This window comes from Ornithodoros turicata, chromosome 2 (assembly GCF_037126465.1).
Source record: "Ornithodoros turicata isolate Travis chromosome 2, ASM3712646v1, whole genome shotgun sequence".
In the NCBI taxonomy this organism is placed as follows: domain Eukaryota; kingdom Metazoa; phylum Arthropoda; class Arachnida; order Ixodida; family Argasidae; genus Ornithodoros; species Ornithodoros turicata.
The window spans coordinates 29846531-29867068 of NC_088202.1; the positions used below are offsets into that span (position 1 = coordinate 29846531).

General features: G+C 45.8%; 1 protein-coding gene across 1 annotated transcript; it reads left to right on the forward strand.

Moving 5' to 3' along the window:
- Positions 1 to 6562: 6562 nt before the first annotated feature.
- Positions 6563 to 13989, forward strand: LOC135383289 (protein unc-93 homolog A-like). The gene is made up of 3 exons (XM_064612811.1): positions 6563 to 6660; positions 8831 to 10025; positions 13639 to 13989. The coding sequence occupies exons 1-3, from the start codon at positions 6589 to 6591 to the stop codon at positions 13845 to 13847; spliced, it is 1476 nt and encodes a 491-aa protein (XP_064468881.1). The 5' UTR covers positions 6563 to 6588; the 3' UTR covers positions 13848 to 13989.
- Positions 13990 to 20538: the final 6549 nt, after the last annotated feature.

Sequence of the window (20538 nt, forward strand, 5' to 3'; positions counted from 1 at the left end):
AGAATAAGTCATTGTGGAAACACGATAGTGTGTTGCACGTATTAAAAGACGCATTACATATCTTCTAAACACATTAATCGTTACACAACATAGCTGTGATTATATTAAATATCAGATGTGACCAGATGATAGCTTACATACACAGTATTTCAGTGACGTGGTGTTGGACAGCACTGAAGTAAAATCCAACGGGCTTCGTGGGCACGTTCAAGAGAAGCAATACCGAAACTACCGTAGCGAGTTCCGAGCAGTATGGCGGGCTAGCTTCTAGCCCGCCATACGAGCAGCCCACTCATCCACGCCTCTCTCAGCAAAGAACTCAACCGCTTCCGAAGACCGCTTGGGTGCAGCACCAGAGAAAAAGCATCCAGCTCGCGTGTTCCGTTAACTTTTGTCGGGAACTGGAGAACACAGCAAACAGTAGGCATAAGTTAAGCTAAAAGAACTACACCCCGTACATAAGTTCAGAAGATGTCGTATACGTAACAATACACCAAATCAAAAATTTGACAAAAAAGAGTAGAAAGGAACACAGGGTTGGCACTGTTAAGTTTTATTTTGTGTTTGGTACCTCTTGGTAGTCTTATTTCCTTCTAGGCAAACTTGTGCAGCTTTTGACGAAGATTTGTTTTTCTTAAAAACGATGGTGGTGGTGGTGGTGATGTTGAAAGGGCTTGCCGTTGTCGGCCTCACGTATGTGGGCAACGTCACGACTGACGCCCTGGGGAAATGTGCGTCCTGGTCCGACTTCTAGGGGAACTGTGCCGACATATGTCTGAAAGCGTCTGAGGAAAACCCAGGAAAAACCCCAGACAGCACAGCCGGCACCGGGATTCGAACCCGGGTACCTCCCCTCTTAAAAACGAACTTTACCTGATAGCCCGCTCCTAGCCAACCACAATCCCGAATGACAGAGTTCTCGCCCCTGATTTGCTGAAAACCGGAGGCGCTGCCTTTTTTGTACCATTATGAAATTTATAAGTGATACAAAAAAAGGCGTACGCCTCCCTTGTTCAACATCTCACGGGCGTGAACCATGTCATTCGAGATGATGGCACTGGTAGCAGTATGCTTTACAGTACGCTCTCTGAGGAGTGAAAATCTGTGGTACTTCATTTACATCGCTCGTGAACGAACCATGTACAACCAGGCTCGGTTCTCTTCTGTCTTGGAAATCACGTTGAGTACTTTTTGTTTCAAACTGTTCAGCAGTCTCTGACGTTGAACAATAAGTTTCCTCAACCTCCCCTGCGACGGGTGATTGGAGGAACTACTGAGGACTCACAATTCTCATCACTTTCAATCAATATATTTACTATAGACCTCATCTTGATCCTGGGATCAAGAGGCACGACACTCGTGTTGATCGCGCTGTGTACTCAGAGCGTTAGCCGAAATCGTAAAGAGTTTTTTTCTGCAGCCCGACGATCCTTCATGATCGGCTGTACTTTTGTATCGATCCCGAAGCGCACGGATGGATGTAGGTTTAGCAGGAGTGCAGGAGTACGCTACGGTCATTGTTGCCAGACGATACGTGTGAATACGGACATTCAATGCAATATCTTCTTTTGAAATTGAAAGGCAGAACAGGGTTATTATAGAATAGTTAAAGCTCCTAGAGCCAGCTGTGATGTAAAACAGAAAACTGCATGCTGCTTTGTTTGTAGATGTCTGGAATACAGCATTTAATATTGAAATGTATTGAAATTTAATATCGAAAATTATTAGCAGAGGCACAAATGAATCAGAGGAAATGGGTGCGACTGAGGTTAGGTCAGGTCAGCTGAGTGCGTATTCCATGTGTGGAGAGAGCCCATGTAGACTGTGCATTCGTTGTGACTGAGGTTAGGTTGGGTCTGGTGAACACGTATTGGATGTGTCGAGAGGGCCCATGTATAGACTGTGCATCCGTCGTGACTGAGGTTAGGTTGGGTCTGGTAAACACGTATTCCATGTGTCGAGAGGGCCCATGTAGACTGTGCATCCGTCGTGACTGAGGTTAGGTTGCGTCTGGTGAACACGTATTCCATGTGTCGAGAGGGCCCATGTAGACTGTGCATCCGTCGTGACTGAGGTTAGGTTGGGTCTGGTGAACACGTATTTCATGTGTCGAGAGGGCCCATGTAGACTGTGATCCGTCGTGACTGAGGTTAGGTTAGGTCTGGTGAACACGTATTCCATGTGTCGAGAGGGCCCATGTAGACTATGCATCCGTCGTGACTGAGGTTAGGTTGGGTCTGGTGAACACCTATTCCATGTGTCGAGAGGGCCCATGTAGACTGTGCATCCGTCGTGACTGAGGTTAGGTTGGGTCTGGTGAACACGTATTTCATGTGTCGAGAAGGCCCATGTAGACTGTGATCCGTCGTGACTGAGGTTAGGTTAGGTTAGGTTAGGTTAGGTTTTTGCGTATTTCACACGTTGGAGAGTCAGTCAGTTTGCGAAGAATGTGCTCAAGTCCAGACTGATCAAGGTTGGGTTAGGTTAGGTTTTTATGTATCTCACACGTTGAAAGAGTGGCTTTATGGTGACCGTTTCGCCCTAATTGGGGCTCATCAGTGCGGTGCAGGGTAGTACCCAACCGCATACGGTCACCCGAAAGGGGCCCGTCAAATAGGTACAAATATTTACAATATGTACAGTGTCACTTCTAGGCTTCAGTGTGATGTCGAGGTGTGTACAGGCGCTTAATGTCACTCAGCATCCTGTCGAAAGGGTCTTCATGTTTGTTTGTACAGTCCAACATCCAGAGGTATTCGGTGAGGTGGTGTGCCATGTTGTCGCTGGTCACTCCTCCTCTGGCAAGCCTGTGTCGGAGTGGCCTCCATTGTGATTCGATGTGGTTTGTGGTCACACCGCTGTCTGGGCCCACAAACTGGTACTGATGATTGACGTTCATGTGCTGGAAGCCTTCAGCGGATAGTCCACAGTAGCCCTTCCAGCAGTCAGTGTATATTGTGGTCCCCTTTTCCACATTGGCATCGATGAGGGCAAGGAGCGTGTTTTTGTCCCTTTTGTTGTCAGGACAAATGGCAAGTCGGAGCTCCTTTGTGTCCACACCGATAAGGCCCAGGATCCAGGTCCCCTCCACAACACGACCACGTTGGTATTTGCGTCGGCCTATTTTGCATTCGTCGATTTCTACGACGTGGTTTGTGCCTCCGATTTTTCCCTTGTGCACGTCTGAAAGGGAGTCAGTATATACACACTTCCCTGCAATACGAATACCAGTTCGTGACTGTCGCCTCGGACATGGTACTGTCCAGGGATGCTTCTGTTACTGCTTGCCGGAAGGTCATTTTTGTTGCGAAACAGTAGGTGAGTATCAGTACTTGCTCCGGCGCCGATCGAATGTTCTCAGACCAGGTCCCGATAGTGGTGGACTGGCAAAATTCCGGGTGGTTGCGGCGGCACCGAAAGCGACCGAAAGTGCGCTGGCACGGCTTTGACACTCGTTGGTGGCCACAACGGGGGCACATCATGGTGGTAGGGACCAATCCTTTGTCGTGAATCCATGTCACTGTTCTTTCAGTGTCCGTAAATATTCGTCTGAGAGTGAAGAGGTTCATGACGGACATTTGCGGAGCTTCTCCAGATGTGTCGTCTGCTTTACTGTCGCTATGGTTAGAAATGTTATAAAAGTGTGATATTCTGTGAAATATTGCTGTTGTTTTGTGTAATATATGTTTATTTAGTGGTTACGATGTAAAATACGTCCCAAAAATACGAAGCTTTTAGATAATAATCTCGAAAATTTGTATACTTTTCCTTTTTTCCTCGATAGTGGCGCTGAAGTAGTGAGGAAGGGGTGAGAAATAGATGCCGGGATTACTGTTGTTTGGTCTGCAAGGTCTGCGACGGTGAAGGTTAATTTCGTATAATAAATTTTAAAAATCCACTTTTTTAAAAGTAATTTTGCCTTGAAAAATATAAGGATTTTACCATCAGCCTCCACGCATGGTGTTTTTGTGGTTTTGTTGCTATTTTTTCTGTCTAGAAGCCGTGGTATCGATCCTAAAGTTTTTCCACGGAATGTGAACGGTCACAGTGGCGAGCGGATGATGATGATGACGTGCGCTATTGTCGATGCTCATCGCGCTTTCTGCCTTTGCGCGGCGGTGCAAGTTAATGCAGCAGACGACGCTCAGAAGTGAACGGCGGGCAACGTTTCTTGCTTTTTGATCCCATGGTATCTCGCTCGCAGTTCTGTCGCAGTTCTATGCACGTTATTTTATGGAGCTATTGAGTAAATGAAACTGGTGTAATATTATTCGCAGGATGTCAATCAAAACATAGCTGCCAAGATCCCGCATCAAAATGTTGCGCTATGTAATTTTACGCATGTAGTTATTAGTTGCGACCAGAGTGCACCACACCTTCGTTGTTATGCAAGCTGTAAGCCTCATTGGCTGTTTCACAACACGTCCGATAATATACATCTACAGGACGTCCAGCTTGCAACGTCAACACTGGATAAATCCAGGATCTTTATGGATATTTTGCGACATCCAGGGGATGTCCACTGGACATCCATCTGTACGTTATGACCAAACTGGGATGTCCTGGGGACGTTGATGGTTGTCTGGGCTAGGACGTCACTCATTCCCAGCACGCGCACACCGCGAGCAGGACGAATCCGTAGAGCACTTCTTGCTCCAGTGTTCCCTTCATGACCACCACCGCCAGACCTGTATATAAACAACAGTTCTTGAGAAGGCGGGGTGGATGAAGTTCAAGAAAGCCAAGCCCTGGAAGCATGTCTGGATGCTCATGAGACATCTACGTACAATCTAGGCCTGTAATATTTGTCTGCAAACGCAGACGCAATTATTTCTGTGTTTATGCTAACACCATAAAAGAGAGGAATAACGCTGTCCCTCAGTAGAGGTAGCGTGGTGACCCGTTTTTGTTTATCCTTTAACGATCCTGTCGTCGCTTCTTGTAACTGTGTATTCACACGAGCGACATCCTCACGGACTTGTGGCTTGGTGTGTGTGACAGTACCTTGTGGATGTGTCGCAGGATATTCACCACGGTTAGCAGTGTACGTGAACACTGGACATTGAGCGCTCGCGCTCAAAAAGCTATGACGTTTTTCGCGTCTTCCGCTTCCTCGGGGAATGTCGCTCGCGTGAGTACACGAAGAGACGTTTGTGGTTCCCTGAGAGCCTCCATCCATGATGGTCTTGGAGCTGAGCGTTTTATTTATTTTTGTTTAGCTTGAAGTTTTCAGCGTACGCAATGACATTTTGACGTATGGTGACATTCACTGTGGCACGGTTCAGACCCTTCTTCTTCAAAGCTTTGGCCAATCTGCCTCAAGTGGCTCACGGCTCAAGTGGCTCACGGCCGTCTTTTAAGAGGAGGAAGAGGAAGAAGAAGAAGCAAGCACGATCATTATTCGACAAGCTCGCGCAAGAAGAACCTTGCCATTACCTCATTGGTAGAAGAAGAAGAAGAAGAACCTTGCCTTAATTTGGCCAAACCTGGTCTTACATGTCATCACTACTACTATGGCGGGCTACTACTACACAGACGTAATTACGTCCTTTTGTCCTGGCCAATCTCCTTTAGTGGCTCACGGCCATCTTTTGCTTGGAAGAAGAAGAAGCAGAAGAACCCTAGTGTGTGACGATTAGGGATGTCGCGAACCGTTTTCGAACCGCGAAGTTCGGTTTCGAACCTGGGGGTTCGAATGGTTCGACGAACCTTCGAACTTTTCAACAGGTTCGCGGAAGTTCGCAAAGTTCGACTTATTTTTTATGTTCTTTTTAGAAACAAAGCATTGGCTTTTTTTTCTTGCTTCCTTTGACCTCTTGATGTCGTTGAGAAGTCGAAGTACATGTAAGACTTCAGAAGTATAGTTCGATCACGGCTAACCGGGATCACCGTTCTATAGCAGTTTGCCCAAACTCTGAGGAGGGTATAAGAAAATGACACTACACAATGACGAACACAAAACGGAATAACAAGTATCCTATATGTGAGCAATTGGGGTGAAATACAGAGACTGACATGGCACATGCCACTGAAGAAACACAAACGGCAAGGTGCAAGCAGTCACGCTATAAGCTATACGCCAAAGATGGTGCCACAACCTTAACGATGGAATAGAATCATTTCAGTTACGTTTTCGTACATATAAATTGTACACTACAATGCATATAGGTACAGAACGAGTTACGCTTCAGGACTCAGGTGCGGCACAACACTTGACGCTGATGTCAACTGCAATATTGTTGCAATTGTTGCAATGTCATGCTATGTGTGCAGTATACGGTTCCTGAGCCTAGCAGAAACGTTTTCGTCGTGTCCCTAAGGTGATAATAATTTAAATAACAATTATTTGCGAGTCAAGTATTTGAGTCAAGTAACAAGTATTTGGGAGTCGCGCATGCGCAGACCTGTCGAACTTTATTCGAACTGTTCGACGAACTTTTTAAAAAAGTTCGTTTTTCTTCGAACCTGTGCGAACTCGAACCGCGGCCGGTTCGCGACATCCCTAGTGACGATCAAGGATCAAGGCCACTGGACGAAGAGGAAGAAGAAGAAGCAGCAGAACGCGAGCTCCAGGCGAATGCGCGGGTTATGGATTGCAGAAGAAGAAGAAGATCGCCGACGCCAGTGATTCTTAGTACCTCGGACGCTATCGTGGACAAAGTAAGTTTTCGGCTCAAAACGCACAGTTGATGATTCGTTGTATTTTACCTGGCACTAAAATTTTGCAGCGCACTCAAAATACTGAACTGAATCATCACCAATAACCAAAAGGAATTAGTGCGGATTTACGCTTAGAACAGTGAACGGCTGTCGTTTCATATGTAGGGGTTGTCGAGCAGCTATCGTTGGTAAAGCATCAAAGACATAAGTTGTGAGTAGGCACATATAATTCGACAGGTTACATGAATGGCGCACGTACAGTGCTGGACAAAAGTTTACGGAACACGCTCCCGCGCATTCCTCCCTCAGAGCGACAGGCTAGCAGCGAACAGGTGACTGGGTTACCTAGGCACATGTGTATAAGTCCTTACGGTCCCGTTCGCTGCTAGCGTGTCGCTCTGAGGAAGGAATGCGCTGGAGCCTGTTCCGTAAACTTTTGTCCAGCACTGTACGTACGCTGGTGGAGCGAAGGTACGAGCCATTTTACGTCAACTTTTCCACAACGGCTTACGCGCATGCGCATGACCTTGAAGCGCCAGAGAGGGTTATCTCCGTCTTCATTAGATGGCGCAGTATGGGGATGACAGAAGTGAGGGTCAGTGAGGAAACCGCACGAACGGCGCAGTTTTAGTCCCTTGTGCTACCCTCGTGGAGTTGTTCTGACGCGCTCCTAGCGCGGTTCGCTGGAGAGCCTCTATGATGCGACGCGTATGGAAAAAGGTTCATTTGGTATAATGGAACCCAGGACTAGTCCAGATTCCTCCCGGTATGTAACGCACCAATATGAAACTTGTGTGCCTAGCTACAATTTGTCACTGCCATGACAGCTTTTAACGTATCTTTTTTTTTACCTAGCCTCACAAACTATCCAAGTTCTGCCAAGTTTTACAGCTGTTCCTCTCCGCACCTTCCTCAAATCCATCTTGCATACGGCCGTAGTTTTGTACACACATTTGCAGTATAAAATCGAACTTCAATTAACAATAGCAGTAATCATAGCAGTTGCTATGCCCAGACCACTCAGAGTAGTACGAAAATAGATCTTTTTCAAAACTGTTAGGCCACGTTCCCACTAACGAGCGGGCGCGCTTGGAGCGGGGAACGACGGACGGAGAACAGCGAGGGTGTCCACGCCGACATTCGCTCGAATATAGTTCGGTTACCTCGATCCCGATATCTCGGGATTTCGCCATAATACATGACATTCATCATGACATTGAATCATGACGGGATTCATCCCGAAATCCCGGAATTTGGCGAGGCCAAATTCCGGGATTTTGGGATAATAAATTTCGGCTTTCTTGACAAATAATACTAGGCGTTATGGAGATACGTTTTATTCCAAGTACGGATCCCTTTACCTAGAAATATCATTTGCAATCCGAAACCGAACCACATGACAAAGGTTTTAGCTGCCGACTCATGTGAACCGCGCAAGCCGTGTCCGATAACAGCCCTCAAGTACCATTAAAACTCCTACGAAATCAGAAGGAGTCTTCCGGTCCATAAGGTCACACAAAATACTGGCAGAGTCTTTCTCTATCTCTTTCTGCTGTATCTCGTTTTATTTTTTATTCTCACGCATATGTTTGAAAGTGAAAAAAAGATGGAGACAGCCTTTGGAAAACTAGTCTCGGCTGCTCTAGAGACGAGAACGCGACAGTTACTGTGGACGAATATAGTGGGAGAAATGCAAAACGCACCATTCCGTGTATTCTTACCAGCCATATTCCACAGAACACTAAAGCGGAAGACGCGAAAAACGTCATTGATTTTAGCTGCAGCGTAAGTACAAGTGCTCAACGTCATGTCTTCTCGTGCACTGCTAACGGCGAGAAGTATCCTGGGCCGCAGCCACAAGATATTCCGTAGCAGCTACGACAAGAAGAGACGCATTCCAATGGAAAGTCGATTTTACGGCAGAGCGCTAGTGCTCGACATAATGCGCGGCGAAACATGGGCTCTGGCCAGTGGGAGTGGAAGGGAGTGGGGACCACATGATACACTGTGCGAACTCGTCGACCCCCCCCCCCCCCCCCAAGACGGTTCTTGATCCTCTGTGCTGCCCACGAGAGTGTTTTGGCGTGCGCTGTGGGTGGTTCGCTGTAGAGCTCTCAATATAGTACGCGAATGTGAAATAGGCCCATGAAGCAATTTCGCATTTTTTTAGATGACTGACATTCCGATGAGGGACGAGGGACTACCACAAATAGAAGGGCCTCCACGCGACCTGCAGATGACACCTGAACAGAAGAAACTCAACATCAAGGGAAAAATATATTTCAACCTTTTTGTAGTCAGCATGGGATTCCTCTTGCTATTCATCGCCTACCAGTCCCTGCAAATCCTCCAGAGTAGCATCAATGCCGTCGGAGGACTCGGAACCACCTCCTTGGCCACCACATATGTCGCTCTAGTCGTATCTTGCATGTTCTTGCCGAGCTATATGATCCAGCGCCTGGGTCTCAAGTACACAATGGCAGCATCAATGGTTATGTACCTGACCTATTTCCTCGCCAACATGAAGCCAATGTGGATAACCCTCCTGCCAGCGTCTTTCATCCTGGGCATGGGAGGTGCACCCCTCTGGACTGCAAAATGCTCATATGTGTCCTTTATGGCCCAAAAATACGCCGATCTCGAAGACCTTAAGGACGCCACTCCGATTGTAACGGGATTCTTTGGTCTCTTCTTTATGGTCTTCCAAACATCTCAGGTCTGGGGGAACCTGATCTCCTACATGATTCTCCGACCATCGAATAATTCAGCGACCGTCTCACCTTCATTCACAGAGTTCTGCGGTGCTTCTTTCCACCCGACGCGGGACTTATTTTTTGAGCAGACCCTACTAAGTCACGCCGCAGAAGACAAACGTTTCATGCTCGCTGCTCTGTACTCGTGCATTGTTGTGTTTGCTATCGCCTTGTTGCTGCTTTTCTTGGATCCGACAGCACGCGAAGTTCGTATTGCAAATCCCCCAATACAAATTCTCGTGGAGAGCGTAGGCCAGATGGGCAATCTCAATCAACTACTACTAATCCCCGTGACGGTGTACAGCGGTCTGCAGCAAGCGTTTATTTGGAGCGACTACACTCAGGCATTCATCAGTTGTTCCTGGGGCGTGCCCTACGTTGGATTTGTGATGGTATGGTACGGTGTGGCTGACTCCCTTGGCTCAGTGACATTCGGGTTCATGGTGAAGATCGTGGGGCGCATCCCCCTGATGTTGATGGCAGCTCTAATGAACTCTGCCGCGATGATCGCGATGCTGAAGTGGCATCCAACACCTACGGAGTCTCACAACTACTTCGTCATCGCCATCATCTGGGGTATAGCTGACAGTTCCTGGCAAACTCAACTTAATGGTAGGGAGCCCACCTCTCTTTGTACAGTGAAACATCTTCCATTACATAGTTCACCTCTTGGGCGAATACTCCTCTACCGGAAACAGCTGAATATTCCCCAAGCATGATTCAGTGCTCTTCCCTAAATACCTCTCGGGTACGGACATCTCCCTTCAGCGGGCATGAACCGAACATGATGGTAGCGCGCCAAACAGTAGACGTGGAACTGAACATCGTGTTCCACACAGAACAGAACAGAACAGAACAAGAAGGGGACAGCGCACATCATGGTGTGTGCTGTCCCATTCTTGTTGTTCTGTTCCACGTCTACTGTTTGGCGCGCTACCATCATGTTCAGTACGTACTAACTAACCCAACTTGCTGCTGTTGTTCGGGCATGAACCCTGGTCCGGTGGGTGTTCATGTCAGAGGTTTTACTGCATTAAAGTAGCACGGAAGTCATTTTTAGCACCCTGTTTTCTGTCTATAGAACTGTTAAGTAAGTCAGTAAAATGCACCATGAGAAGTAATTCACCTCACAGAGCCATAATTACTGTGGAAATTGAATTTAAAGTACGCCGCAAAAAGCGCCCGTGCGCAACGGTGGTGGAGAGCAGTACCAGTATACGATCTTGCGCAGACTCTGCACCGTCCGGGCTCGCTGATTGGTTCCGAGTATCGTTTGCTAGTCAGCTGTTCAGGGCTATGAAGAAGCATTACCCACAGCGAAACTCCCGCGTGACATTGAAATCCTCCATGCTCACGGTCACCCTTTCAATTCCTGCCCCCCCCCCTCCCCAGAGGGAACAGGTTTACCAACTGCACCAACGAACTGTACCAACGCACAAAGGAAAGACAGGGGCTGACCTCGACTGACCGCGCAGACGTTATGACGTCATATGTCGTCCCTCTCCTTCGTGTTACACCCCGGGTGGCAAGTCGAGAGTGCATTATGGCGGCTCTCTGTACGTTTTTTTTTTTTTCTGGGAAAAACTGCATGCATCAAAGCCTATTGTGCTCTTCGGCAAATAGACGCATATACTTTCATCAGATGTCTTAAACTGAAAATATTTTGGATGGCCCTCTGTACTACTTTAATGCGTAGCCTTATCCCGAAATAAGCTGTCGTGCACTCTAAATCGTTTCACACCTTTAAAGGTGTAAAATAGGTGTATTAACAACGATCACACCCCTTTCACACCCTACAACTGTTTTCGTTCACATGAACAAAAGTAAATATATACAACAACAGGGAGCAGGAAGTTACATTACAAAAGTGCATGCCCTGGATTTACAACACGTCTGCCATCTGGAATGCATGCAGATTTAGAAGATCTGTTGAGATAGTGCTTAAATTTCTTAAAACACTTTGCTGCTCATTGCAAGACAGAACAAATACATGATAGTGCTCATCATACTCAACTGTAGTTAATGTTTGTATGAGAAAAATGGTATCAGAGTTAATAACATGTATGCCTGCAATCTCAATGAACACGGGTAAGTCTTCCTCGGAAGATTCTTTGGCAAGCCAATAGCAAATGTGTTATCATTATCAACTGCACTTTTCACATAGACTATAGATTCTGCGTGAATAACACGGTCATTAATGTAACTCTGAATTGCTTCTGGGACATGTTGAAGTAGTATCTCCTTGGAACCATTAGTAGATGTGGCATTTCTCATGAAGGGCTGCGACCACACATACATTTGATAAAATTGATGTCTTCTGGCTAATGAAAGGGTTATGTTCTTAAAACGTCTATTTTTTTCTAGCAACATCTTTAAAATGCTGGTGTTTCCCTTCGAAACGCATACAACCACACATATAGGAAAGACCAAACATCCTGATGAGTCGTGGATAATGAACAACGTAATGCATTTTACATCTGTGGGTACAACACTGCAAAGCCTTGAAGAAATATCCAGCGAATAAATGCAGCGTTCTAAATAATGAACATGCATATGGGGGAGGTGCCTGCTCATGAGAAGTTCTACAGTTTCACGAAAAGCTATATACAGCTGCCATGCTTCATTGCCATGCACAGCTGCCACGCCATACATGATTCTCTGTATGTGGGCTGTGCATGTTTACACACATATTTAGTCACCTTGATGTGCATACATATATGGACCTCAATGTGATTATACGCAATATGCTGGTAATTTTGAAAACACAGTTACCAGCATATTGCTACGTTGTTCATTATCCACGACTCATCAGGATGTTTGGTCCTTTCCTATATGTGTGGTTGTATGCGTTTCGAAGGGAAACACCGGCATTTTAAAGATGTTGCTAGAAAAAAATCAACGTTTTAAGAACATAACCCTTTCATTAGCCAGAAGACATCAATTTTATAAAATGTATGTGTGGTCGCAGCCCTTCATGAGAAATGCCACATCTACTAATGGTTCCAAGGAGATACTACTTCTACATGCCCCAGAAGCAATTCAGAGTTACATTCATGACCGTGCATGTGAAAAGTGCAGTTGATAATCCCTGGGTTAGATATCTGTGGGTACAACACTGCAAAGCCTTGAACAAATATGCAGCGAATAAATGCAGCGTTCTAAACAATGAACATGCATATGGGGGAGGTGCCTGCTCATGAGAAGTTCTACAGTTTCACGAAAAGCTATATACAGCTGCCATGCTTCATTGCCATGCACAGCTGCCACGCCATACATGATTGTCTGTATGTCGGCTGTGCATGTTTACACACATATTTAGTCACCTTGATGTGCATACGTATATGGACCTCAATGTGATTATACGCAATATGCTGGTAATTGTGAAAACACAGGTACCAGCATATTGCCACAAACCCAACAGTTTATTCGGCGTTACACCCTTTACACCCCAATTGCCATATGAAGGTGTCAAAATACACATTAAAAGGTGTGCGCCATGAACATTTTGATTTACACCCTTTAAGGTGTAAAACGATTTAGAGTGTGTACAGGCCAGTAATGAAGCTCCCTGATAGAAATACGTTAGAGTGTCTGCCGACGTCGACATGGAAGAAAAAACAGCCGTAAAGTAGGAGCCCATCATGAATTTTAAAACTCGTAACGTTAAAAGTTTCGTAACTATATAGGAGCGTTTCATCGATTCTTGAAAAAGTGAGAAACGCAATTTGAACTCTACTAATTTGCAAATACTGAAATTTGCAAGAAGGGCAGTGACATTGCATGAAAATTGTTCGCCGCAAATAAGCTCTTCGTCTTTGGTGCCTTCTTGGGCAAGCGAGAATTGCACGTGTTACATACTTTTTTTTTTTTTTACAGAATTTTTATAAAAAAAAAGCCATGAGGGCAGCATAGATGTCGTTTCTGCAGTTGAATTCTACGGCACACCAGGCACCAGTAACAACAACAACTTTGCTTGTGGGAATGTGGGGAATAAAATAACGAGCTCCTTCACAATAACGATCGAAGTCCGATGGTGTCCAGAAATGTCAGAAGAGCTTTGAGCGCAGAGCGTTGCTTGGCTGGATTGGGCCTGGGACCAAGCAATTTCGATAGGAAATTGCTCATATGTGTCCTTTATGGCCCAAAAATACGCCCAGACACCAGTACTGTGTAATGCTCAGTATCATTAGTGCAATATTTTAAGCCTTTCTGTGTTCCTTTCCAGCGTTGTACGGCGTTCTATTCTCCCGTAGAAGAAATGCAGCATTTTCCAACTACAGGCTGTGGGAGTCCATGGGCTTCATCGTCATGTTTTCGGTGCAAAGTACACTTCGCCTGTACGTCAAGATAGTAGTACTCATGACAATGCTGGTGGTGGCCACAATCGGATATCTCGTAGTTGAATATCGCGAGAACGGTTTCCTGGAAATCTGACTTTTCCATTATTTTTAATGTTCCGTACACCTTTCGGCTTGTAATGGTGGTTTGGTTTGTACGATTTGGTTTACGATGTACGTAACCACATATACTGCAACGTATGCACTATATAAAAACTAAAAAGGGCTTCGTTACTCGAGTACTCTTGCTGTTACTTAGCTATTTGGTGCTAATCGCATGAACCACTCTGAACTACTGTACTATGTACTATACAGGGTATTTGCTCTAACGTGTACAGAAATTTTATTTAAAGCGAGCGATAAAAGAAACGAGCGCTACTTTTCAGCTACTTCACTAAGGAACAGGTGCTACTAGTGAAGCAGTACCTGTTACTTAAGTGGCAGAAAAGTACCACTTGCTTTTCTTTTATCGGTGGCTTTAAATATAATTTCTGGATACGTTACAGCGAACATCCTGTATACTCTCCCGAGTAGTGGAGCCCACATGCGAGAAACAACACAAGCAGATGCTAGGCAACTCGCGGGATTCTGTGCTGCATTACCGAGACAAGACCGCTGCACGAAAAACGCGACGACCCTCAACGAACAGACATTACAATATTGTCCTATCATGGCCGAAATTTGCAAATCACCACTGTACATACCGCGGTAGAGAGACCTCCTTAGGTTTCGTGGCTGTACCACTTCACAGCCAAATTCCACGAATAGGCGGGTCTATAATGAGGCATCATGTTGCTCGAGAGGACCATAGTTCCACGGCGGGCTTCGTACGAAACTATGTCGACTTGCCGAGCCGGTGCTAGGACTCTGCTCGAAATGTCTTGACTTTCGTGTTCACTACTCAACCACGCGAGCGACACAAACAGCGAAGTTAGGACCGAGTAGTAGACACCTGTATCGTGTTCGGGCCTCCAAAGGCACACCTCGTTGCTGGTGATATGCCAGTTAAACTACTACCATATGCGCTTCAAAATATGTAAATATTCTAAGCCATTTGCCATTTTGCATCCTTTCTACCGTTTTTGCCAGTTTGTCTCATCAAGTGGATCTGAAGTGGATTTAGACATTTGAAGTTGGGTGGAAGACTAGGTCAACACACAGTTCACTGTTCGCTCGCAGGCAACCATCATTCCTAATTACAGTCGACTCACGTTAATATGGCATACTTACTTTATGACCACTTTTCTGGGGCACCGTTTGTTCCCAATGGAGGTCCTGTGTAAAGGCCCCTCGTTATTATGACGCCTCGATAATGCGACTATGACCAACATTTCGGGGGACGAGCTGTGGAAAACACATGTATTCTTCCCCCGTTATTATGACCGTCCACAACAGACCGAGTCATGCTCCTGACCCAAAGACCAGTGGTCTCTGAAAAACATACGCGCGGTAAATGTCGAAGTGACTACTCCGCTTCTACCGAGTCATCCTCCTGACCCACATGTCCAGTGGCCCAGGGTTGACGTACGCCCTGTATGTATTCGCCATCGCACGTGCAAATGAGTCAGAGGAAAAGCTACATATTGACAGTTTTTCTAAACAAACACTTTTAACAGATTTCTTTCGTCGATAAATTGCAAGGTTGTAAATAATAAGTGTTGGTAAAATATAATATAAAATATATATTATAAATATAATATATAATAAATATATATAAAATAAAATATATAAATAAATCGAATTGTGCGTGCAATACCTGCGTCTTCAATAAAGGAGACAGAGCCAAACAGTGTGCTTACCTGGAGTAGCATCCATGTTGCTCGTTAATATCGCAAATCGCGGGAACGGCCTCGGTCATATTAACGAGGTTTGAATCATTTTGTCTCCATTGAATGTAGGAGTAGGCACCTATATCTTGGACATGCGTAATGTGACGACTAACTCTTTGCAAGCAATCCACGTCAGAGCTTGTCTTTGACTAAATGTCCGCCAGATGTCGCAACCGGTCGTTGGCAAAACAAAACCACGTGCGCTGGCAGCCGCCGATCACATGCGTTGTTCTGATGCTTGTTTCACATTATGGATGCCATTGCGGGAACGAGATATGAAGGAAAACTTCATGAGTGAGGCACCGATCGAAAAATCCGACAAGACTCCATCAGGAATTCGAATTGTCTATCAGAATATTTTAATGGACCATCAAGCCAGCTTGACGGCCCTTTAGCAACTCTTAGTGGTTCGACACGACTGTTAGCGGTCCAACAAATGCTGTCCCAGAGTGCGTCAGGTGGGCTTTATTGACTGTACGTCAGGGCCCCTGGCGGTACGACAAAGGGCATCTAACAGTCCATCAGGTGGACGTAGTGGCCCCACAAGAGAACCCAATGGCCCATCAGCGAGGCTTGGCGGTCCAACACCTGACGCCTCATAGTGGGTCAGGTACCCTAATGAGACAATCAGAGGAATGGAATAGCTTAAAATCGCTAAAACATTCAATGCAAGGGAACACTAAAGGAAATGAGCACAAAAGACAAGACGGAAACTTCATCCTGTCCTGTCCTAGTCTTGTCCTGTAGTGTTTCTTTGCTTTGGGAGTATTTAATATGGCAGCTCGCACTGTCCTGTCGGGCCGATACACTGCCGACCGTCAGGCTGCTAATGGTCTATGCTGTCTGATTCATTGCGACTCGGAATATTCCAATATTGCTTTGGAATTCAGTAGAATACGGTTCATTATATGTAACCCCTCTAAAACTGTAAGATTTGCGGTCAGAAACTGATAGTGCCACCGCGACAGTGTGTATAAAGACGATCGGGCATCGCGCGACGCACGCAGCCTACAGCAAGCCATTTGTCATTAGAATAAGAATCCATAATACGATTGGGAGCTTCATAGATGAATGTCCCACGCCGTATATCCGCTGGATGTCGCGTGTCAGCAGTTTCGAAATTTCTCCAAGTTCTCCGAATTCCCTGATGGAATGGAGCATATGTTGCGAGAGAGAAAGAAACGCGTGATTGCATTGCGGAAGTTCGATTTTCGATGGACCTACAGAATGTCTCAAACCAAAAGCAGGAAGAAACACAGACGTTGTGTTGGTCTTGAGTAAATACCCCAAACAATTCCTCACTTCCTGTTGTTTGTGTGAGTAAATAAAATAAATTTAGACACCTCACTCTTCTATTTGACTGAGACAGCAAACTTGACTCTCAGATTCGCCGAAGGGAGCATCCCAATGAAGTCTACTGAGGGATGCTCGCATGTTTGCTGTGGTGGGTAGTACTCCTGGACTACCCAAATCCCAGTGCAAGAGGATTAACACACCCCTCCCTCTCCTGTGCCACCTTCGTCTCTCCCTTCCCTTTCACCCTCACCTCTTCTTCCTCCCCTGGGTACAACGAGCTGCCACTTCAGAGCAGGATGACACCACACATCATCCCACCCCACCCCACCCAGCTCGGAAGACAAGCCATATATATTATCTGTGCTCTATGTCTTACGAAGGAAATGAACACTGCCTTTGTAAGTAGGTAGTTCTCCTGCTTGATGACAAAACACATTTTTAAGCAAGCGTTTTGGGCTTCGGTTCTGCTGATCAGCAGAACCCAAGCTCGAACTTTTATATTTTTATGTTTGCTTTCCAAAAGGCCGCGCGCATTTTCATTTTAAGAAGGCAAGCAAGGCGGAATAAAATGTGTGCGAACAGAGGTTTAAAAAAGGCAGAAAGAAAAAAATTATGATTTCTACTAAAAACGTCCGTTTCGTTTTATGCACTCTCAAGACTGAACATCACCGCACGGCACGCCCTGCGGTAACCATTGCCACGAATGATAGGGTTAACGCTTCGGATTCGAGGAGAGTGGGGGGCGTACGCCTTTCTGTGTCAATTATCATATATAACCCTATCATATAGTGGCAATGATTGGCGCAGGGCGTGTTATGTGGATGGTTCCATCAGACCGCTAAACCTTTAGTGCTATTGCAAATGTCCGAAATTACGATAGGACTGTTGGCCTAATGGATTTTTCGATCGGGAGGTACTACCCTGATCACAGCTCACGAAACGGGGGGGGGGGGGGAGTCGAGGTAGCTTGCCGTTGTTGGCCGCACTCAAGTGGGCATCGTCACGACTATAGCAAAAAAAAAAAAAAAAGGAGGAGAGGAGAGCTGACGATTTCAGAGCGAGGCATAGGCAGGTAGACCGATACTGATGTGACGGAGGCACACTGTAGATGAGAGGTGCGCTAGAGTGGTCTTTCCGCGAGGCCCGTTTCTTTAAGAAACCGACGAGGCCGCGAGTTTTTGTAAGTCGTTCTGCATAAGAACCTTCGGGGAAGAGGACGTCCGTCAGTATGCCAGGTCTCGCGTGGGGAAGGTGAGTTTCCCGCATAGCATGGTATGCGCGGCATTCTGTCAGGATATGTGCGATAGTCTCCGGATGATTACAGTGACCGCAACTGGAGCCCTCCCTGGAGCCGATCTTCAACAGTTGCGAGTTCGTGAACGCAGATACCGTGCGTAACCGATGGAGAATTGTCTGCATAACCAGTTCCGGCCGACACCGACAGGCACATGGCCGACAAACAGCTAGTTGAAGTGCGACATCCTGGCATACAGGACGTCATGCAGAATCATCGACCCTCTCTTCCCACGAAAGATCTTCCCGAAACGGGAATCACGAAGTTACACGACGGCAGCACCAACGACCGCTTGTGTTGCAAACGATCCCCTCTTCCAATCGCGTGATATCTTTGTATGATGTACAGCAGGCTTCACCTGCATGCTGGCATAGGTGCCGCGCAAAAAAAGAAATAAAAAGACACCATATAACACATGTATTCGGCTGACATCGCTCTGCATTTGAATGCTAGTGGCACGTTCCTTGCTTCACGGCAATGATTCTGGTGAAAATTTTGTGGGCGATGAATAGTGGGATCTTCGAGGCTCCGTTCATGTTATCCAGGCAAATCCAGACGAAACTGTAAAAGAGGCATCAACTGATTCAATGAGACGTTAGGTAAAACCCACCTTTGACATCCACCATGCTAGAAGCGCTAAACTTCCACGCACCATACTGACAGAAACACGCAAGACATCGAGCGCCTACTGTCGAACAGCCTATTTCAACTTCAATTTAAATTTCAGCGCTTTCAGTATGGTGGATTTGGTTACCAACAAACTCAATGAAATGTTTTGTTGTGGAGCAGCCTTGACCTCGGGTCGATATTGAATACGAATACGAATATAAATAAGCACAATATATTCAACATGATTTCCACACGAGCAATGGTTGTGCTCTCTGGGATTCGTGAAATGGGCTATGCCATACAGGGTGTCCCAGAAAACGTGTCATTGAATTATAATAAAAAAACTACACCACCTACAGTCATGCGGTCAATGACATTTGTTCTTATTAGGTTTTTGGCACCTCCTAATGTGAATGTCATGTACTCCAAGCTTAATTATGTAAATATTTGCGAACTGACCTCGGAAATTTGCCAAGCAAAGGTTACTTTTTTACCCCGCCAATATGAAGAGCGTGCCGAATTTACTGAAATTCATGATAATTCACAGTGATATTCACGAGCTATCTCATCGGAAAAAATAGCCGAATATCATGCTTTTCGGAGCACCGGACCATAGCGCGCAATGACTTTTTGAGCGCAATCACTCTCAGTGCGACGAAAGGAGGTTCTGAAGCCAGCCCACAGAGTGATAGTAGAAAAAGTAACAGTTCGTAAAATTGGGAGAGGGAATGCATTATCCCAGCGAAAGTCGGACGTGATAAGCCGTGCCTCTTTTATCTCTTACTGCGATTTCGGGGAGGGCTGGGTTTCCCACCTCCTTTCGTCGGACTGACAAAGATTGCGCTGAAAAATTCATCGTGCGCTATTCTGTGCGACCTCCGTAGAGCATGATGTTCGGCTATTTTTTCCGATGGGATAGCTCCTGAATATCCCTGTCAATGATCATTAATTTGACTAAATTAGACACGCTCTTCACATTGGTGGGGTAAAAAATTGACCTTTACTAGGCAAATTTCCGACTTAAGCTCGCAAAAATTTACATAATTAAACTTACGTCACATGACATTCACATGAGGAGGTGGCAAAAACCCAGTAAGAGCAAATGCCATTGACCGCATGACTGTAGGTGGTGTAGTTTTTTTATTATAATTCAATGACACGTTTTCTGGGACACCTTGTATATAGGCGATCGAGTTCACCAGTTTACCTATTGGAAAATGGAGACGAAGCTTGCTAACGCAGAGAACCTAGAAATATGCGTGTAGGAGCAACTTAGCAGGGTAGTACATATACCTGAAGTACGTGTTAGAAACAGATCGGCTATTCTTAAAATCTGGAGGCTTGAAGGAACTCCACGCGTAAAAGACTGCTCTGTCCATGAATAGAACGTCCATAGTCATGTACACGTGCGTGAGGACAGTTATTACCCGTGTGCCTGCTGCTTATACATGACGTGCTTCTCCACAAAAGTATATATGGCGCCTCGTCAAGAAAATGCATACGTAAACGGCTGAGAACGATATACGCACGTTGCTCGATGTGTGTGTTTGAATGGACAGTCTGGTGCCGTCGACGATTCTCAGATGAGAGTTGTAGTCGATTGAGAGTTACGTATAAATACTGTTTCAGTGAATTGAATTTCATCCAGCAACGTAGCGTCGTAGTTTTTGACATACACACGAAACAGGGATGCTAACATCCGGCTTCTGTTTCACGGCGACGTACGTTATACATTGCCACAACCTGACGGGCATCGTGAG